This window comes from Camelus ferus, chromosome 30 (genome assembly GCF_009834535.1).
Source record: "Camelus ferus isolate YT-003-E chromosome 30, BCGSAC_Cfer_1.0, whole genome shotgun sequence".
In the NCBI taxonomy this organism is placed as follows: Eukaryota; Metazoa; Chordata; class Mammalia; order Artiodactyla; family Camelidae; genus Camelus; species Camelus ferus.
The window spans coordinates 15,020,709-15,043,226 of NC_045725.1; the positions used below are offsets into that span (position 1 = coordinate 15,020,709).

General features: G+C 47.8%; 1 protein-coding gene across 9 annotated transcripts in view; it reads left to right on the forward strand.

Moving 5' to 3' along the window:
• The window catches only part of CTIF (cap binding complex dependent translation initiation factor), a 286,942-nt gene that overhangs the window by 71,802 nt on the left and 192,622 nt on the right, over positions 1–22,518 (forward strand). For 5 of the 9 annotated variants that reach the window (XM_032470569.1, XM_032470568.1, XM_032470573.1 and 2 more), the window contains 2 exons: positions 706–753; positions 9,574–9,645. The exons of 1 other annotated variant lie outside the window; for it this stretch is intronic. In XM_032470569.1, the coding sequence (XP_032326460.1) occupies positions 706–753; positions 9,574–9,645 (120 nt within the window). The remainder of the gene's footprint in view (positions 1–705; positions 754–9,573; positions 9,646–22,518) is intronic. 3 more of the 9 variants (XM_032470574.1, XM_032470575.1, XM_032470576.1) reach the window with 2 other exon arrangements.

Here is a 22,518-nt window from a genome sequence, read left to right on the forward strand (position 1 = left end):
CCTTTAACCTTTGGTGAAAGAGATTGGGATGTTACGAGTGAGGAAGTTTGGCACTTCTGCTGTTAGTGGATGGTCTTGTGGATCATCAGCAAGCTTTAAAGTGGGGTTCACAGCTCTGGCTGCACCCTGGAATTGTTCTGGAGCTTGAACAGACCCCACCCCAGAGTTGAGTGGAATGGGGAGGGGCCTGGGCATTGGCACTCTCTTCAGTCCCCATGTGACTCTGATGTCAGCCAAGGTTGAGGACCACAGCCTGGTGGGTGTGTCTGTCCTCCTTCCCCGCGCTTCTATGACCAGCTACCTTGAGCCTCACTCCCTTGGAAGGATAGAAGGATAGAACGTAGGGCCATTGTAGTCCAATAAATTTTTGTGAGTAGGTCAATTGAAGAGCCAGTGAGGGTGACGATAACTTCCTGTTATCTTTTTGATAACTTTTTGATGCTGTCAGGCACTTGAAAGGCCTGGCTTTTCTCTCATGCAAAGACCTTACAAAGAGAGATGCCACCATGCAAATGTGTAGGATGGGCTAAGAGTATTCAGATTGACGTGATGTCTCTTTCTTACAATGTTTTTCCTTCTCTTTCTCTTCACGTTTTCCCTTACATTCTGCCTTCCCTGTTCACTGTTTCCTCATCCCCCTTTTATTCCATTCCCTCATTTCCTGCTGCACTTTGAATTCTTGTTCCCTGCCATCTTCGCTCATAGGAGGAAGCGCTCAATGGTGGACCTCCCATGAAAAGCTTAACAGAAGAAGTGAGTGTAAGGGGAAGTGTGGGGTGGTTGAACATGGTGACTCATTTTATTTTTCTCTTTATTTAAAAAAATTATTTATTTTTAATTACACAAGTACTATATGTATATATTCCCACGGTACGTAAGAATTCAAATACTAATTAGCTATTGCCTTATTCTGCTGTGTTACCCTACCTCCCGTTGGAATGGTGAGTTAACTTCCTCACCTTTTTAATGCTTCTACCAACACACGCACACATCTATAACATGACCTACAGAAATATAGTATTTCAAAATCATATGTCATGGCTGGTGAATATGCTGTTCAATAATTCGCCTTTTTCACCTAGCTGTATGCCCTGGGGATTCCTCCAGGCTTGTACATCTCTATGTTCCATTTAATGGCTGCACAGTAGCCCATAGTATGAATGTCCCACAGTTAAACCATTCACCTACTGATGGGCATTCAGATTACTTCCAAATTTCCCCCTGGAAATACAGGATAGTTCAGTGAATACTTCTGAACATACCTCTTCCTGCACCTTTCAAAGTGTTTCTTTAAGTGGATGCTGAGAAGTAGAATCAGTTTTAATAGCCAAATTGCTCTCCAAAGTGACTGTTGCATTATTCCCAGGATCACCAGTGTATTGGGGCAAACGGTCTCTTGTCACTTTAATTTGCATTTCTTTGATTTTTAATGAGGGCGAGCACTTTTTAATCTGATTACCAGTCTTTTTTTTAAAGTAGGTTAAATTTTTATTTTACTTTCGAAGCAACAGTTGGGAAAACAGAGACCATCAGAAAACAGAGAAAGAAGTCCCCCATAATTTTATGACAAAAACTAGGGTAATTTTTATGTATGATTTTCACCTTATATACCTTTTAAGAGGTGAACTTCTAGCATACAGGTAACCTTTATTTTTATTTATTTATTTATTTTTAATTAAAGTACAGTCAGTTACAATGTGTCAGTTTCTGGTGTACAGCACAATATCCTAGTCATGCGTGCACATACATATATTCGTTTTCATATTTTCATTAAAGGTTATTACAAGATATTGAACATAATTCCCTGTGCTATGCAGAAAAAAACTTCTTTTAAAATCTATTCTTGTATATAGTAGCTAACATTTATAAATCTCAAACTCCCATATTTATCCCTCCTTCCCTTTCCCCGTAACCATAAGATTGTTTACTATGTCTGCAAGTCTGTTTCTGTTTTGTAGATGAGTTCATAATGTCCTTTTTTTTTTTAAGATTCAACATATGAGTGATATCATATAGTATTTTTCTTTCTCTTTCTGGCTTACTTCACTTACAATGATGATCTGTAGGTCCATTCATGTTGCTGCAGATGGCATTGTTTTTATTCTTTTTTATGGCTGAGTAGTATTCCATTGTATAAATATACCACAACTTCTTTATCCAGTCATCTGTCGATGGACATTTAGGTTGCTTCCACGTCTTGGCTATTGTATATAGTGCTGCTATGAACATTGGGGGTGCATGTATCTTTTAGAATTAGAGTTCCCTCCAGATATATGCCCAGGAGTGGGACTGCTGGATTATATGATAGGTCTATTTTTAGTTTTTTGAGGAATCTCCATACTGTTTTCCATAATGGCTGCACCAAACTACATTCCCACCAGCAATGTAGGAGGGTTCCCTTTCCTCCACACCCTCTCCAGCATTTATCGTTTGTGAGCTTTTGAATGATGGCCATTCTGACTGGTGTGTGAGGTGATACCTCACTGTAATTTTGATTTGCATTTCTCTGATAATTAGTGATACTGAGCATTTTCTCATGTGCCTATTGGCTGTTTGTATGTCTTTCTATTGCCTGGGCAGACTGCCCTGGGAGAACATTGCTAAGATTTATGTCAGAGAATGTTTTGTCTATGTTTTCTTCTAGGATATTTATCGTGTCTTGTCTTATATTTAAATCTTTAAGCCATTTTGAGTTTATTTTTGTGTATGGAGTGAGAAAGTATTCTAACTTCATTGGTTTACATGCTGCTGTCCAGTTTTCCCACCACCACTTGCTGAAGAGACTGTCTTTTCTCCATTGCATATTCTTGCCTCCTTTGTCGAAGATTAATTGGCCGTAGGTCTGTGGATTTATTTCTGGGCTTTCTGTTCTGTTCCACTGATCCATGTATCTGTTTTTATGCCAATACCATGCTGTTTTAATTCCTGTAGCTCTGTAGTATTGTCTGAAGTCTGGGAGGGCTATTCCTCCAGGTTTGTTCCTTTTCTTCAGTATTGCTTTGGCAATCCTGGGTCTTTTGTGATTCTATATAAATTTTAGGATTGTTTGTTTCAGTTCTTTAAAAAATGTCCTGGGTAATTTGATAGGGACTGCATTAAATCTGTAGATTGCCTTGGACAATATGGCCATTTTAATGATACTGATTCTTCCAATCCAAGAGCATGGGATATCTTTCCATTTCTTTAGGTCATCTTTAGTTTCCTTAATCAGTGTTTTGTAGTTGTCCATCTATAAATCCTTCATCATCTTGGTCAGATTTATTCCTAAGTATTTTATTGTTTTGGATGCAATTTTAAAAGGGATTATTTCTTTACCTTCTTTTCCTGCTAATTCATTGTTAGTGTAAATAAATGCAACTGATTTTTCATACAAGTAACTTTTAGCTTGCTTGCTTGCTTACTTAGCATGATCTCCTGAACATTGTTTGGTGGTTTGGCATAAAGTATAATTGTTTAAAACTGCCAGTTACTGTTGGCTAAATAGTGAAATATAATTAAAGCTAATGGTGATTAATTCAGGCTCTGTTCCAGGCTCAGGATTAAAGTCATGAACAAAATGGACCATAATCCCTGTCCACCCAGCCCTTACTTTTGGATGGGGAAGGACAGATGACCGACGAAGAAGCAAATAGAATATTGCAAGGTGATACACAAGTGAATGAGGCTGGAAGGGGCAGGTCACTGGGCTGTCTGGAAGGCTTACTTAGTTTTCTTGAGCAAAAAATTTGAAGAAGGTGAAAGCGAGGCCACTTAGGAAGCAGCCTTCCAGCCAGAGGGCATGCTAAGGACACTGCTCTGGTGTGGGAATGTGCCCCATTTGAGGACCAGCTTTGGGCCAATCTGGTTGGGAGCAAAGTGAGGAAGAGGGAGTGTCATGGCCTCGTCAGCGAGATGCTGGAGGGTTTTGAGCAGAGGAGGGACATGGTATAACTCTTTAAATAGGACTCTTTAAATAGGACTCTGGGTGCTGTGGGGAGAATGACTAAGGCGAGGAGCGGGGGGAGAGGGGGAAGAAAGGGAGCAGGGAGACCAGGAAATCCTTGGTTGATCCAGGAGAGAGGAGATGGTGGCTTGGAGCCGTGTGGCACCATGGAGGTGGGTAAGCAGCCGTCAGATTCTCCTACTTTAAGGCACAGATGACATGATTTTGTAATGGATGACCTTGACAATTGCCTGAGCCTGTAGAAGGACACATTTTCCAGATGTGAGATATGGAAGACCCTGGGAGAGCTGCTTTGGAGAGCAGAGCTCAAGAATTCAGTTTTTGAACATGAAAGATTTAAGATAGTCTTGGATATCTCAGTGGAGATGTTGATCAAGCAGTTAGATGTACAAAGAGTTCAGAGGAGGAGGATGACATTTGTAAAAAGCATATGGGTGGAATTTTAAGCCCAAGGATTTGGGATCTTAGGGAAGAGGGTCAAAGATTGAGCTCTAAGAAGTTGGGGCCATGGGGAGGAACTACTAGAGGAGACTGAGATGTGTCCATGTTAACTCATTTACTTTACATAACAATTCTGTGAAGAAGATGCTGCTTTTTTCCCAGCTTACATGGGAGGAAACTGAGGCACAGAGCTGTTGAATAAGCTGCCTAAGGTCATACAGTGAGTATGTGGTCAGTCTGCGGTTTGAACCAGGTGCCATACACAGCCTCTCTGCTATTGGCAGTTTCTGTTATTATTACAGGTGGGGAAAACTGAGTCTTAGGGATGAAGTGACTTGCCCAAGGTGACAGAGCAGGACTATGAACTCAGATTCGTTGCTTCAAGAACTCAGGCTCCTAGTCACTGTGCCACGCTGCCTCCTCAAAGGGAAAGTTTTGTATTTTTTTAAGGATAGGAGCAAAAAGCCTTTCTCCCTCTCTCAGATCTCAGCCTTGGGCAGTTCCCTCCCCCTTACTCACAAGGTTTTCCTGGAGTTTCACTGCAGAGGGAGAGAGGGAGCCACCAGCCAGTCTCCGCCCCCATCTCCCCTCTTCTCCTCTCCTGGTCGGTTAGTGCTCTGCCAGGACAGAGGAAGCAGTTGAACATGCTCCTGACTTTGAGAAGCTCCGGTCTCTAGGGCGTCCCATGCCTGGCTCTGTGAGGCTGGGAGGAAGCGCCATCCCCTCTCAGGTGCCTCACTGGGAAAAGAGCGCACTGGGAGAGAGCAGCGGGTTCCCACGGGACCTTCAAATTGCCCCTGGTGGTCCTGGCACTCCCTTGATTAAGAAACCTTAGATAGGGTGACTTTTTTTTTCTCTTCTTTATGATTTTCTTTTTTTTTAATTGAAGTATAGTTGATTTACAATGTTGTATTAGTTAAGATGATTTTTTAAATACTTTTTCACTTTGAAATGATTGCAGATGTACAGAATAATTACAATAATAAGGCAAAGAATTCCTGCATATCCTTTCCCAGATTCTCCAACTGCTTATATTTTACCACATTTGCATTGTGTCCTTTCTCTCCATAGATAAATAGATCAGCCAATCAATAGATTCTATATATAGAAAGAGATTGCTCCTTTATCCCTAAATATTTCAGTGTGTGTTTCCAAAGAACAAGGACATTGTTTTACATAATCACAGCACAGGAAATAAACATTGTACAACACTATAATTTATAGATATTATATTTCACCAGTTTTCCCAATGATAGCCTTTCTAGCCAAAAAAAAAAAAAAAAATTGAAAAAAATTAAATGTAGAGTTACCATATGATCCAGCAATTCTGCTTCTGGGTATATACCCAAAAGAATTGAGAGTAAGAACTTGACCAGATACCTGTACAACATGTTCTCAGCAGCATTATTCAGGTTAGCCAAAAGGTGGAAATGACCTGAATGTCCATCAGTGGGTGACTGGATGAGGAAAATGTGGTCCATACGTACAATGGAATATGATTGAGGCTTAAAAAAAAGGAAATCCTGTCACATGCTACAACATGGGTGAACCTTGAGGATTTTATGCTACGAAAATAAACCAGACAGAAAAGGACAAATACTATATGATCCCACCTCAGTGAGGCATGGAGAATAGTCAGATTCATAGAGAATGAAAGTAGGATGGTGGTTACCAGGAGCCAGAGGGATGGTGAGTTATTGTTTGATGGGGACAGTTTCAGTTTGGGAAGATGAGAAAATGCTGGAAATGGATGGTGGTGAATGTACTTAATGCTGCTGAATTTTACACTTAAAAATGGTTAAAATGGTAAATTATGTTATGTGTATCTTACCACAATAAAAAAAAAAATCTAGATCAGCATCTAATCCAAGATCATACATTACATTTAGCATCCAACATTTTTATTGGCTCTTTGAATTAATATCTATTTATTCCCTTTACTCATTCTGCCACTTTTTGACTGTGGAGCCCTGGGTCAGTTACTTAACCATGCTATGCCTCAAATTCTGTATTTGCAAAGTGAGTAATAAATGGCCCTAGGGATCTACAAGGAAAAAATGTTAATGTATGTAACAGGCTTAGAACAATGCCTAGGTTTAAATGAAATCTGTATATTTTCAGGCAATGAATCCTTTGTTATATGTGTTGCAAGTAGCCTCTCACTTGCCTTTAACTGCGTTTGTGATTTCTTTGGTCACACAAAAGTTTTAGACTTTCATGGAGTTTAAAACTTGTATCTTAGATTTTAATCAACTTGGAATGTGTTGTCCGTGGTAGTGGGAGACAGACACTAGGGTAATTTTTTCCTCACTGGCTCGTGGATTGTCTCAGTCCATGTGTTTATTGATGACCTCTCCTTTCCCCTGATTTGAAACACTATCCTTATCATATATTAAATTCCCATTTGCACATCCTCTCTGTCTGTGGATACAGTTTTATCGGTTGATCTTTGTCTTGTCGTCCTGTGCTGACTCAGTGTGCTGATTTTGCTCTGCGTGATACACTTTGATGTCTGGAAGGGCAAACCCCAGGGGACTTCAGACACCACTGAAAGGGGTGGGGGGCGGTTCAACTTTAGCACCTTCAGCACCCCGCTCCCCAGGCTTTTCCCATTTCACTCCTCTTCCCTCAACCTTCAGTGGCTTCCCCTGTCCTCCACAAAGTCTGCTCCCAAGATACTGTCCATCCTGGGATGCAAATGACTGATAACAGACTTTAATTCTTTTTAGTGTGAAATATTTTAAATGTTCCGATAAAAGTAGAAAATAATAAAATAAGCATCTAGTTTGATTACAGAATAAACATCTGTACTCCCATGTTTATTAATCTTTAACCCTGTGCATCTTTGTTTCAGCTTTTTAAATTAAGAAATAAATTATAGCAGTTATGGTGGAGACCCAAAGCTACTCTCGTGAATTCTATGTTCATCGTTCCCATGTGTACAGATTTCCCACTTTCCCCGCCTCTTTGTGTTCAATGACCTTTTCAGGAGGGGCCATCTTACGCCCAGAGGACTTGTTTAGAGAATTTTCCAGGCAGTGGCTCAGAAAAGGCAAAGGGGAGGCAGGAGGTGGTGGCTGCAGCCAAAGAAGAAAGAAGACAGCTTTGGCAGCAGGATCCCAGCAGCAGGGCAGGAGCTTTGAACAGGGAAGGGAAGGCTCCCAGGGGCTTTTAGGGCCAGGGAAGAAACACTCTTCCCAGTGGAGGTGATTCAGGCAGTAGCAGGGAGATGATATGACTGGGGGTTGGAGGTGAGAAGCCCGCAGACCCAGTGGGTACAGATTCCTGGGAGAAGTGCTGCTTAATTCCTCCCCCGGGGGTCAGGAAAGCTGTGCACAGCTGGGCCACAGCTCCTCCTCCAACAACTTTGCCTGTGGCCATGTCTGTATCTAGTCCTGGCTGGGTCTCAGGTGGATTTCTGCAGACTTTACTGTCTTACTTGCTTTCCTACACACGCATCTGCCCTCTGCTCTCTGTCCCATGCTCCACTTCCACCTCTGCCTCCACCACCGGTGGAAATGCTGCCCAAGGCATAAGAAGATGGGGGAGAAACGCCGTGGCTTCTCCCTTCTTCCTGTCTCCCATTGGCCCAACCGGGCTGGAAGCCAGCCGAGTCTGCAGGGTTCAGCCCCTCTGCGATGCAGAGCAGAGGTGGGCAAGAAGTGTATCTGAGGGCTGACTCTTGTGGGACTGGTACCTTGCCTTTGCCAGTTCCTTGATGCTGAGCTGCGCTGTCCAATATGGCAGCCACCCAGCCACATGTGGCGCTTGAGCGCTTGAAATTAACATGTGCTCTAAGCGGATTTCAAAAATCTAGTATGGAGAGAAGTATGTAAAATAGCTCATTGATCATTTGTATATTAATTACCTATAGAGATAAATATATTGAGATAAATGTAATAAATTATTAAATTTAATTTTACCTTTTCTTTTTTCCTTCTTTAAATCTGGCTACTGGATCATTTAAAATTATGTCTGTGGCTCCTATTTGTTGGCTAGTGCTGCTTAAGGGTATACTTGTACCAGCCTAGATCATTGGTATTGTAATAAAATGCCTTTCCTATACAGAGGTCATGCCCTTGACACACAGCCTGGAGGGTATGTCTAGCCAAGGTGTTACAAATCTGGGACTGTGATGGCCTCGAGCCATCCACACTCACTGACATTTCTGACCAAGTGTGTCAAACAGAGGGAGGTTGGGCTCCTCTGCTTTTTAGGAATCATACAGGGTGTAGGTCAAGGTCAATGTTCAACATTAGCCAGAGAGCCTAGCTAACGTTTAATACGATGATAAAGGCCCTACTGTACGTCTAGATAGCACATTGCAGTGGAAGAGCCGTACTGTTACTACTACTTTCTGTATAGATTTTTTTATGGTTTACCAAGGTCCTTCATTTCACCCTTGCAGAGTTGCACAGCCTTACTGTCCCCATTTTATAGAGGACGAAATGAAGCCTGAGAGAGCACGTGGATTTTAGTGGCTCTTAAACTTCTGATGTATCACTTGGGGGGCTTGTCAAAATGGAGAATACAGACTCTGCCCTCAGAGAGTGATTCAGTGGGTGGAGGGTGGGGCCCAGGGACCCCCTGCGTGGCTGGCTTTGGGGACTGTCACGCAGGTGGTTGTCAGACTGTACTTTGGGGGCCCTGAGCTCTCATGAGATCAGTGGTGGGACTGGGCTTGAGCTGGGCTTCTGATGGCCAGTGTGGGGCTCTGCCCCAGTGCGACGCTCTCCTGTCTGTTCACAGGTCCACCGTTGTTTGTTGCTGGGTGTACGGGATGATCCACATGTGCATGCCTGGCCTCCAGCTCTGGCCTTGACCCTGTAGGGGGTCTAGTGTGGCTGAGGCATAGTCAGGTGGTCAAACATGGTGCTGTTTTCTCAGATCTCATAATTACCCTATGTGGTGTCTGGTTGGCCTTGGAATGTAGCAGAATGTTCATGACTTTAGATGAAGGGAGATGAGTTTGCCTGCCATACGCATATACCAAAGGGTCACCTCCATGTGGAATTTGGAGATGCCAACTTGGACCTGCCGGTAGAGAAAGATTTGTCTTTGAAAGTGACTGAGCAGGATTTCATACCAGCTGTACTGCAGAAGGGTGGGACCATTCCAGGGGGGCCAGGGCAGAGTGAGGACGAGCCTGTGTGTCCTGCCGTCGCTGACCGTCCCTTTCTCCCCTGCAGTGGACGGCGGACTGCAGTGAGCAGCTGGACAGCAGCTGTTCCTTCTCCCGAGGACGAGCCCCCCCACAGCAGGTAGGGAGCCAGCTCTATCCGGGGGTTTTCATGGTCTTGTCTGTCTGGGTTTCTGGGCTGCCCACCATGGTGCTCCTGAGAAGGTGGTGATGTGGAAAGAGTAGGAAACAGGAGAGGGGAGGGTGCTGTCTGCACTCTGGAAAGTTCTCCCTGAATACCCAGCCACAGTGAAGCTCTCCCTCCCCAGAACACATAGATTCGTAAGATTTATTTTCAGTAGCAACATAATTTATAATAACAAACATCCGCAAACAGCTAATGGTCCGTTGAGAGGGGAATGGATAAATGATACATGATATATCCTTACTGTGGAATATACACAACAGTAAAACGCATGAACTAGAGGTTCACACATCAACATCCACCTTGGAGATCACTTCTGCTCCAGGTTTACAGAGGACCTGGAGGGGCAGGCTGTGGGGCTGAGGTGTCAGGTATCTGTCCACTTCCCCGGCCAACCAGCTTCCTGGGACCAGGAAGCCTGCTGCTTCTCCCTGGGCTGCTTGCCTGTGAGATCCCGAGGGCCCCCTGTGCATCGTGTGGCCGGGAGGGAAGGAGGCAGCTGCTCTTTGAGAGCCGTCCCTGGTGACCCCCAGGCCCCGCACACCCTCTGGCTGTCCAGCTGTTCTTGCTGATGCCTCGTCCTGACCTGTGGGAGGTGGTGGGATCAGAGGCTGGAAAAAACCATCTATCCCCAAGCCCCAGCCCAGCCTCACCCTGCGCCTGTCCAGAGAGATGAGGGAGGCTCTGTGGGCTCCTGCAGTAACTTGCTCCCAGTCCCAAAGCAGCTGCGTGAACACATTGCCCAGGCCCACAGCTTGTGTCAGCTTCCGTGGTGCTGATGAGAGCAACTCTTCTGTACTCTGTCCTAAGAGAGGGTGGTCAGTGGCCTTGGTGTGGCTCTTTCTTAGGCTGTAGGGCTTTGCTATACCGTGGGGCGGGAGAACAGCGGCCCTGGGTCATTCTCCCACGTGACAAGATGCTCATTTGTGTGTGTGTGTGTGTGTGTGTGTCTCATTGATTCTAAGTAGGAGGCCTCAATAAAGCCAGGGTGGGGTGGGGCAGGAGACTCAGGTTCTCCTTTTCACTCTGCCACAAAGTGGGTGGCAATTCTCAGCTTCCTCATATAAAGACCAGGAGACCTGATGGCCTCTGAGAGTCCTTCTAGCTTCTCCATGCTGTTTGTAGATGAGGAAGCTGGGTCCATGGAGCTGTGATGACCTTACCAAGCTGGACTTGAACCCAGGTCTGTCGCCTGCCCCGTCCCCTCACTGGCCCTTTTCCTTGCTTACTGTAGCAGGTAGCCTTCTATGGAGGTCTTTGGTCCCCATCACCAGACTGCTGGTCCTTGCTCAGGGACCCCATTTGTACTCCCCGAACCCCTCCAGCCCTTGGCCTAGGACTTGGCACATGAGGAGCACCGTCTCCAGTGTCTGCTGATTTTCTGGGGTTTCCTACATCAAGATTCCCTTAACTCTTCAGTGGCAAAGTGGCTTGGATATGGGAATTCAAGAATTGGAGAGAGAGGGCTTCAGGGAAGGGTTGAAGTTCTCAGACTGGGGACCTAAGAGGCTTTACCAGTGAGAGACTGAAAAACTAGCTCTCTATTACTTAGTTAGTAGGTGTGTGGTTCTGGAATCTTCCAGAGTCTACCTTTTTCTCTCTCTCCTTTATCTCCTTTTTTTGGGCCCCCTCTCCCCGCCGTTTTCCTCTGGTCCCATTCTCCCGTCTCTCCGGACAGGCTTCCCAAGGGGTAGGAATGGCGTGTCCTCCCACTTGCCCCTCATCTGCCTCCCTCCCTCTGGGTTGTCCTTTCACAGCTGCCTTTACCCCTGGAGGAGGGTGGGTGGGGAGTTGGCCAGGACTGGGGGCTTGTGGGAAGGGGTACCCTGGCACCGTGAGGACCAGCCGGCCCCCATTCCCACCTTGAGAAGCAGCTGAGTAGTCAGCTTGGGGTAAGCAGGGGATGAATGAATTGCACCTGAATTTCAAGAACTTGTAAAAGGCTCACATTGGATCCTTTCTTGGGAGGTGGAACTGAGACGCAGGTCGGTTACAGGGGACGAGCCCCAGGAAGGTGGAGATGGGCTCTCAGAATATAAACTCGCCTTACTTCCCTGATGTGCCAGGAGCGCGAGCGTTCTTAGTAAGGGTCTCCTGCAGGCTGTGGGGCCATGGGCACTCCCACCGCCCCCACGTAGAGTCTCTCTGGTCATCTCAGCCGGAGGAAGGGGGAGACACCTGCTTCCGAGAAGCAAAGGAGTGGGCAGGGTGCTGGGTGAGCAGCCCGTGTCAGCCCCACATGCCGCGTGCCTTGTGGGTTAGGGGTGCAGACTCTGCGGTGTCCACGTGCGGCGAGCCGGCAGGGCTAAGAGGAGAGGGCTGCCCTGCCTGAGTGCCGGTGTGGCGGCGCCCCTGTGCTGTGCGGGGCTGCTGGAGGCCGAGGAAACTCAGCCTGGTCCTAGAGTTCAGGGTATTTGCAGAGGGATTTTTCATAGATTCCTCAGCCGGGGGGTGTTTGTAGAGGCCTGGAGCATAGCTTCTGCCTTCAGGGGCCTTACCTCTTAGAAGGACAGGATAACATGTGAAAGAAGGCCCAGTGCAGGGCAGGAGATGCAGGGTCCAAAGGGTGGCCAGATCTCTGGTGACCCAGAGCTGAGGAGCCAGGGGCAGGCCGAGCAGGGGAGGTGGCACTGAGCGGGACCTCCTGGATGGACTCGGACACTCTACACTGCACTGCATGGGGAGGCAGGAGCTGGATTGAAACGAGGTCTCCTGAGGTCAGGAGAACCTTGCTCGGTGATAAAAAGCCCGATTTTTAGACATTAGTGACTCAGTTAATTAACATACAAACAATAAAGTGCTGTGAACAAGTCTCTTTCTCGCTACCAACCTGGGTGAGTACTCAGGCTGGCACAGCAGCTCAGCTGTGTTGGGACAGCCTGTTTCCCTCTCTGCTCTGCCCTCTCTAGGGTGTGGCCTTTGTCCTGTGGCCCCGTAGCTCACGTCCACGTCCACGCTCCTGGCAGTGGGAGCATCCTGGACCTCATCCCCAGGGAGCCTCTGGCGTCCCCTCATGAAGCAGCATCTTCTGGCGCCCTCTGGTGGAGGGATCAAAGCTGGCCAACCTCCCTTAAGTGACTGCATCGTAAGGAAAGCCCTAGAACCAGGCGTGCTGTAGCTGTCCCTGCCCACCCGCCCTGCAGTGGCCCTGATGGCGGGGAGAGCCAGAGAGCTGCCAGCTGAGGAGAGCTTCTTGCTGGACAGCTCTGACGGGAGGCTGCTGCCCGGACATCCAGCAAGGGCCCCTTCATCCTGGTCCACCACATGTAGGGGCACTGGACTGGCTTGTAGGGCCATGAGCACACCCGCTGCCCCTGACCACACCCTCTCAACCAGGCAGACACCCTCACGCTGATTCATGGGGGGACCGGGATGTTCCACATGTACATCTGCCTGTCTGGCTGGTCGTCCGCCGTGAGCTGGGTGCTAGGGCTGCTTCTACATCCCTGCCCGCCCCTAGCCTAAGGCCTGGCACACAGTGGGTGCTCAGTCACGACCCCTGAGTTGGCTCGGACCTGGTCCACGCAGACGTTCTCTAGCAGACCCTGTTCTTCTGGCCACACCAACTTGGCTGAGCTTTCGGGGGTCACTGAGATAATGGGGCAGCTCTGCTACCCCATCCTCCCCCTGGGGGAGAATTTCAGGGGGAAACAGGCTAGATTGAGACTAGGGCGGCTGGCTGCTCTAGCAGTTTCCCTGACTACCCCACCTTGGCCACGTGTGCCCAGGGCAGTGGGGCCGGCAGGAGGGTGCTGAGGTGCTAAATTCTGCCCAGGAAACCGTGTGGTGGGTCACAGACCATGCGCCAAATGAGGGGCCAGGTGCAGACCCATCTGGGGAGCAGTCATGCACTGGGATTATTTATTTTGTTATTTTAATTAATGTAAAAAAAAAAAAAAAGAAAAACCTTCTCTGAACCCTTTCAGAGGCACAAAGTTAGGGTAACCCCAGATAGAATCCCATGAGCTGGGAAGAAGGGGGCCCAGAGAGTCCAGAACAAAAAAATCCAGGCTCCACGTAGCCCTGAAGAGGCCTGTCCAACTGTCAACAATCAGGACTCAGCTGTATTTAGGAGTGTTTGGTGTCCTGGCAGCCTCTTTCCAAGAGAGCTTGTCCATCATCTTGTCATTTACCTAGGAGGCTGAAATACAATTTCCACCTTTCCATTGTAACGGGAAGCTCATGGAGATGATGTAGAAGAAAGTGCCTGAAATAGGAGAGTGCAGCCCGGTGCATTTAGAAAACGTCTCCAGGCGCCGGCACGGGGCTTAGCATCCAGGGAAGGAAGCCAGAGGCATGTGAAAGTTTGTGTGGAGTCAGCCACAAATAGCTCTTCTCCATCTGCACAGCAGTGCCAAGGAAAGGAAATTAATGTGCACAACAGCAGCAGGGCCTCTAATTAGACCTTGAGAAGGACTTCCTGCCTGAAGGACTTGTTGGCCCATAGTGTTGGCTGTTGAACGAGTGATGAAATCTCTGCTGGGAACCTGGTGAGCACACCTTCTCACCAGACAGTCCCATGTGGAGCCCTGGGAAAGGGAGGGGTGTGCCAGAAATGATGTCCTGAGTCCTGGCTGACAGCCTGTGATCCCGCACTCCCTGGAGGGAGGAGAGAAGGCCACTCCCCTGTTCCACCATGATGCCAGTAGCAAATCAGAGCATCAGGTGGAAAGAGCCTTGTCCCAGGGGTCAGGAGAACCAGATGTTGACCCGCGTGTGGCACACACTCCAGTCTCCTCTGAAGAATAGGGTTTGGGCTCCACAGACTTCTCTGAGCCTCTCTGGAAACCTCTTCCACTATTTACATTCTGTGTCTCCATGAAATGGGACCAACTAGCTGCTAATAGCAGTAACAGGTCTGGATTTTCCCATTTCTCTACTGTTCCCCACACCTACCTTGATACCTGTGGCATCCTGCAGGTTAGGGATACCCTGGGAGTCAGCGCTGACTCGGACCCAGGAGATGACAGGTAGCAGGTGGAGGTGAATCACAAGTGCACTGTTTACCCCTCGTACCTCTTTACCTCTGGAAAAGGGTAGAAGGAGTTTTCTGCCAGTCATCTTGCTGCCCTCCAGGAATTATAGTATCTGATTCAGAGCCAATGTAAAAACTCATTAGTGCAAAAGATATCTTAGTCAGAGTGCCTAGATTTTTAATCAGCTTCTACAGATATTTAAGAAATATCATATTTCTGTTCAAGGCCCTGCTCTCTGTTCAGGCAGCATTTATTGAGCACCTGCTGTGAACCTGGCTCACATCTGAGCTGGAGCCTTTGGGCTTACTACCTGTTTGTAGGGTGGAGGCTAGTTAACATGAAACAGGCCAAAGTCACACACAGTAAGTGCCCCCAAAGGGACGTCCTGAGCTCAGACACTGCAGTCATTCAGAAGAGCGGTCCTGTTGGTCTCTGTGGATAGGGAGATATCTTGCAGGATATGAGATTTGATCTGTGCCTTCAGGAATGGGTAGGATGTCTTCCCGGGTGGAGGGGAAGAGAGAAAAGGATGAAGAGAGAAGGAACGGCATTAGCAGAGACTTGAAGTTGGCCATAACATTGGGGTGTGCCAGAGGCAGGAGAGAGCACAGCGGGAGTAGCTGGTCAGTGCTGGGTGTTACCAGGGTGGTGGGGGATGAGGGTGGTGAGGGCAGAGGTGTCTGTGTGCCATGCTGAGATGCTGGAACTGCTGTCCCACCGCACCCATTTGTGCACCTTGTCCGTCTTATATTTCCTCTGGTGTTCCATACAAGGAAAGTCTGCCCTCTGTATCAGTCAGGATAGCCTGGGAAATGCTACAGTAACAAACAACCCTGAATCTCAGTAACTTTAAACCACCTATTCAGGACCCAGCTTGGCAGAGCAGGTGCCATTTTCACCAGTCGTCATGACAGGGAACAGACCACCGGAGGGGCTTGTGTTGGCAATTCAGTGCTCCAGCCTAGATGTAACGCATGTCACTTCCACTCTTAGCTGGTTGCCCACAACTAGTCACACAGCCCCACCCAACCATAAACACACTGAAAAGTATAATCCTACCATTTGCCTGGAATGGGGAAACCAGAACTATTTGGACTGGCTAGAATGACTGTCACATGCCCCACCTCTACTAGAAACTCAGCAGCGGCTGTGGCTGACTTCTTCCCCCCTTATCTCCTTCAGATCCAGAGCTAGGCAGGTCTCCAGTGAACCCTAAGGATGTGGACTTTCAGGATGACAAGAAGCTCAGAGGTCCCCTGATCCAACCCCTACCCTGCAGTGCAGGATCCCCCTCAGGACGTGTCCAGAAATGGAGAGCTCACTGCTTCCAGAGGCGTCTCAGAGCATTGTGGGGCAGCTCCACTGAGAACAGCATCTTTCTTTGATTCAGTCCAAACCACCTCCTCGTAACTCCAGCTAATGGTTTCAGTTTTGTTATATGGCTATTTAGCTTCTTCCCCAGCAGGTCTGCTTTTAAAGCTAAACATCCTCATTCCTGCAGCCATTTCCTTTTGTCAGGGTTCACTCATTCCTTTGTTTGTTTATTTGTTCTTTCATCCATTGATCCAGTCAGCATGTTATCACTGAGGGCCACCTGTGTGCCAGGCACAGGCACGGTGCTGGGAAGCTGGTGTTGGGACATGGAAGGAGACGGGTGTAGTCTCTGTTTATATGGAGAGCAGAGTAGGGAGAATGGGCATTTAAACCACAGACTAAGAAGTCTGGGACATGACACGGTGGTTCCCAGGTCCTGTTGCATCCTGGGTTAGTCCTCTGGGAGCACCAAAAGTATGGCTACATTTCCTCTTAACAAGCCTCCTAGAATGGACCATGCTGTGATCTTGTACCTCCGCTGCTCCCAGCATGTGGGCATCTCTCTTCCAGAAGATGCCGTCTATCCCCATCCCTGAAGTGACTTCTGGCTCCAGCTCACCTGGAGGAACCCAGGATACAAAACTTACCAAACACTATTGACAACTGACTTTTACAGGAACAGACAGCAACCATTCATTGAGCTCCCACTGTAAACAGTATGAGCCGTGTGGCCTGGGCTCTGTCCTCAGAGTATCCAGAATCTGCTTAGAGAAAGAAGACTTTCTCGAGTGGAAAAGCAACAGTTCAGAGCAACGTGAGAATACACGGAGGGAGTGGAGCTGGTGTCTGCAGGGCAGCTTGCGCCTGTAGAGGAGGTCAGATGCATGGGCGTGAGTGGGGAGGAGCCATGCTGTCATGGTAACGGCATCGGACTGGAGCAAGGAGACAGGAGTCCCAGCCTCTGCACCTCTGACTTACTGTTTCATCACTGGTGAGATACATCATCTCGCTGCAGCGTCAGTTTCCTCTCTGCAAAACTACACTTAAAGTCATCAAAATGTTTTGTTAAAATACAGACATGGATTTCTGATTCTGGAAAGATGGAGTAGATGTTCTTTTCTACATTTCTTCTGCCAAGTGCAGTTAAACCCTGGACACTCTATATAAAACAAACATAAGATTCTGAAAGGTGGAGAGAAGGCAGACCAGCTAGGGACCTTGGGTCTTGAGCATTGGCACAGGAGTGATCTCTCTGGGTTTTCTTTTTGCTCCCTGTATCCCAGACTTGGAGCTGAAGAAGTAGGTAGCCAAGAAATGCCAATGGACACAGGTTTTTTTTTAATGAAAGTCCTGGTAAAAGCCTACTCTAAGCGTGGGTCCAGGAGAATGACAACCTAGCGAGATAGAAAACTTTTAGACAGTAGCTGCTCTACTCCAACCAAACAGCACAGACAAAAACTGTGGCCCCTTCCCCACCCCCACCAGCAAAGAACCAGTGGGAGCCTGGGTTTCCAACCCACTCGGGGCTGTAGTGAGGCCCCCTAACTCCCTCACCAGGGTGGTGTCAGAGAAGGCCAAGTCGGAAGCTGTGACTTTTATCCCTGCTGGCTGGTAGGAAGCCCCTGCCTCCCTCCTCACCACTTGGGGGACCTGGACTTCCACCCCTGCTCAGCAGGGTGGAGGTGCCCCTCTCCTCCCTGCTGGGATGTGTCAGAGGAGGTTCTAATAAAGAGCTGGGACTTCCACTGCTGCCCAGTGGTAATGAGGCCACCCCCACAGCAAGGTTAGTGGGGACCAGGTGGAGTCCTGAAAGTCCCACCTCCACCCAGCTGTACAACAGGTGCCCCCTGGGCTTCTGCCTCCACTGCACTAGTGAGGCCGTGCCCCTCCTTTCCCCTGCCAGAGCAGTATCACAGAGAGCCAGTCAAAACAGAAGATTTAAATCAGAGATTCAGAGTCTCATTACACAACAATTTGACTGTTACATAACAATCAAAAATCATTTGCATACTAAGAACTGGGAAGACTTCAAACCGAATGAATAAAGACAATCAATAGATGTCACCACTGAGATGTGAAATTGGACTTCATCAAAATTAAAAATTTTTGCTCTGAGAAAACTCCTGTTTAGAGCAGGAAGGGACAAATCACAAAAAGGGAGAAGATTTTGCAAGACAGATATCTGACAGAGGACAGGCATCGGGAGTATATAAAGAACTCTCAAAACTCAGCATTAAAAACAGTGCAATTAGAAAACGGACAAAATACATAAAGAGACATTTTTCACTAAAGAGGATATAGATGTGGCAAATAAGCACACGAGAAGATGTCCATCATTAGCTGTTAGGAAAATGCAAATTAAAGCTCCAACGGGGTATCTCTATATACCTATCAGAATGGCTAAAATTTTTTAAAAACTAGCGACAACATCGAGTGTTGGTGAAGATACAGAGAAATTGGGTGACTCATACATAACTGGTGGGGATGTTAAGTGGTACAGCCATTCTGGAAAACAGCTTGGCAATTTCTTTCAAAACTAAATCTACATCTACCATATGATCCCGCAGCTACACTCCTGGGTGCTTTATCCCAGGGAAATGAAAACTTACATTCACACAAAACCCTGTACTCAATTGTCTATAGCAGATTTATTCATAGTAGCCAAAAACTGGAAACAATTCAGATGTCCTTCAGCAGGTGAATGGTTAACTAAGTTATGGCCCTCAGCAGTAAAAAGGAATCAACTGTCCACACATGCAGCAACCTGGGTGAATCTCCAGGGAACTAGGCGGGGTGAAAAAGGCCAGCCCCCCAACGTTACATACTCTGTGATTCCACTTATGTAGCATTCTTGAAATGACAAGGTAATAGAAAGGGGGAGCAGGTTAGTAGTTTCGAGGGATTGGAGAAGGGGGGCGGGATGAAGGGGGTGTGGGTACAGAAGCACAGTAGGAGGGATCCTTGTGCCGATGGGAATGTTCAGCAGCTGGATGGTATTGATGACCGACCGTACCCTGGATGTGACAGTAACTATGTATCTTTATGTTTCCCTGTGGGGGAAACTGGGTAAAGGATACATGGAATCACTATTGTTTTTTACAACCAGATGTGAATTTACAATTATCTAAAATAAAAGTTAAGTTTTAAAAATACAGAACCCCTTGTTTCATCACAATCTTTCAAGGAAATCTCGTGTAGAAAATCAAAAGGGGCAGCGGAAGGAACCTACCTGACTTCTCCCTGACTCTACTCACCTCATCACTCTGGAAGCATCTCTGCAGAATTCCAAGGTCAACCCTAGACCAGGCAATCTCTCAGCCCCTTTCCTCCCTGGCTTTCTGTGGTTCTGGGTCTGGTGCTGGCAGGAAGGGAGATATCTCCAGGGACTGGGGAGTCCCAAGAAGTCCTCCTAGTGAGAAGCCTTGGAGGAAGGGCTCCTTTCTCTGCACAGAGGCATGGGGCAGAGAGGCGGACCGGGGCCGGTGGGTGGGCCCTCATTATTTCAGCAGATACTGGGCAGGCAGGCAGCCAGCCAGAAGTCCAGGACAGGTGCTAATAATATTGCCATTTAAATCCTAAGGCTTGAGGGGAGGTGTGGTAGCTCAAGTGGTAGAGCATATGCTTAATATGCACGAGGTCCTGAGTTCAATCCCCAGTACTTCCTCTAAAAATAAATAAATAAATAAATAAACGTAATTACCCCCTCCACCAAATAATAAATCCTAAGGCTTGATTAATTACCTGAGAGTGGATAAGTATACTTGGTCACGGGTTTTAGTCATTATCTCCCACTCTTCCCTGGCCTTTTGTGTTTTAATTCAAAGACAGTTGAAGGTATAGAGAGAATGGACTGACTGGACAGACAGGAAAGTTGCCTGGTAAAAGAATTGGCCTTTCCTGCTCCTGATCTCAGCTTTGGTGCCACCCAGGAGACTCTCTGCTGGTCTCTGCTCAGCTGTTCTCCTGCCTCAGGCTTTTCTATTTTAGGGGGATTAAAATATTGGGGGTCCATCACTGTCTTTCCCACCAGCAAGCAGGAGTGCTGTCCTTGGTGCTGAAAACACGCGCACATGCGCGCGCGCACGTGCGCACGTGGGTTCCAAGACAAGACTGTTTCTTTTCGGGTCCTGCCCTGCCCCACCACCTCCATTTGCACTTGGCCCCTCACTTCCTCTCTACTCAAGCAAATCCAAGTCACCCTCAAAGTCTGGTTCAGTTTGGATCTTAGAGGAGTTTCAGACCTGGGCTGCAGGAAGCCCCTGTTTTGGCCCAGGAGATGCCTTTGGAGTCCTTTGGTCTCCAAACAATCTGTGTAATGTAAAAAACTCTCCCAGTGTCTTGTGCTCCACCTGCTGCCCCCACCCCGACTCGGGAATGGCCAATCTAGTCCAATGCTAGTTGTACAAAAGGGGCAGTGTGGGTCCAAGGAGCCAGAGCTACCCTCCTGGGGCCCAGGAGGCAGCTTGCAAGCCTAACATCCTGCTTTCCCCACTTTCAGTTCATCCCTGTTGCTACTTGCAGGAAGTTTCCCCTGGAGTCCAGAGCCACAGTTGGAGCCCCTAGCGTGGATGGCATGCAGCGTGTCACATGGTGCTTAATTACCTGTCTTTATCTATTGTTCTTTCCTTTTCTGTGACTCTCCAGCTAAGTGGTAAGACCTACGGGGGCAGGGATGATCTCCTCAGACTTCAGGTGACCAAACAGTGCCTAGTGCTGTGTTAATCCACTAATGTGAGTAATAGACTGGGGCTGGAGGCAGGGGACTTGGGAGGGCGTCCTTGGAGAGGAAGGAGAGAAATCTTGCCCACTTTTTAAAGGTGTGGCCCTACTTGTCAGCTCTCCTGGGAGTCCTGTGTCTGTGGGGTTTGCTTGCTGTTGGCCCTCGTGATAGATGGAATCTATGGAAGAACATTTTACACCAAGAAGGAAAGTGGGCTGGGATTCTGAGCCTTCTGAGGAGCAGGGGCTGCACTGCCCTCCTCTGGTGCCCAGGCTGGGCCTTGTGGACCTGATGACCAGCCGCTGGCCCTAGTGCTGCAGTCCCAGAGTTTCAGGCCCTGGTCTCTGCAGACCCGTGGTGTTGCAGGCCCCCATCGCAGTCTGGTCAGCTCTGGTGCAAATGACACAGCAGCAGACATGCTGGGAAAACCTAGACTGACATGCCCAGACATTCTCCAGTTGGAACTTCACCTGTGACCACCCCGATAATGGGGGGAGTCCTCCTGCTGCCCCCTGCCCTATTCTGTTAGATTCTGCCTTATTTCTAAACCCTTGCAGCCTAGAATTGTCAACACACACCTACTAGTGCACATGCACAAGCAGAAGTTACTCTGCACTTGTATATTAATGAAGAAAAAGCAGCGGTATAGAAGGGGGTTGCTTTTTTCCACTACACCTGATTTGGCATGTTCTACTGGTAGTGACTCACACTCATCTTGTTTCATTTACTCATGCATGGAGCCTCCCCTCTTCCCTACACATTCCAGCTCACACCCTTACATTACGTCTTTCCCTCACTGTAAGAGATTTACTCCCTGCACCAGCACTGCCTTCCTAAGAGATGGACTCAGAGAATGCAAATGTTCATAGGGATGTGGATGTGTTCCTGCATTGTGGGAAACTCCACAGTGGGGTCAGAAGTTATTTAAATAATATAACTGCATAGTGCAGTGGTTAAGAGCATAAACTCCGGTCCGTACTGTATGCATTCCCATCCCGGGAACCAGCTCTAATGAATGAGGGCAAGTTCTCTGAGCCTCAGTTTCCTCATCAGTGAAATGGGGATGGTGATGACATCTGCCTCGTAGGGCTGTGACAGGTGCAAAGCGCACAGACAGCGCTTGGAGTGCAGTGAGTGCTGCGTCAGTGTTTGCTGTTGTCATCAACCGAGGCCTGTCCTCCCCTGAGCTGGGGTGGCTGTGCACCCAGTGGGGCCCTTTCAGAGGCAGCTTCAATCTCCCTGCCCGTGGGCAAGCCGTTTCCATTTCTTTTTCTACATGATTGAAAGTGCTCATTATCCCTTTGTGATCTGTTCTGAGAACAGCACGATTCACCCTGGCATGGGGCCTCCTGATTGCCAGTAAAAGGGGCTGTTGTGAAGGATTCAGCAGCGTTTAAGTGCTAAAAAGACGATCCACTGAAAAGGATGATTGTTTTTAACAAGGCTTCTTGGAACCTTGGCATTGCCACAACCTGGGGGTGCAGGGGCTAGGTGACCTCAGGGCCAGTGAAGGGGTGCGACTCAGAAGAAAGCTTATGGTCACCAGGGGCAACTGTGGAATTGCAAACTGGAGAATGTTATTGAAGAAGCTAGTGAGGTTTTGTGGAGAGCTCTCAGTGAGTCCTTCCAAAAAAAAAAAAAAAAATTAATGAATGATGCTGGGTCCCGAGGCTAGGATCGGTGGGGGGACCCAAAAAAAAGTAAAGCCAGAGCTACTACCATCAAGGGGATGGCAGACTAGTTGGGGAAGAGGGTTAACACAGAGAGCTTTAGATGACTGTTTTCCATTGGGGTTTTGTG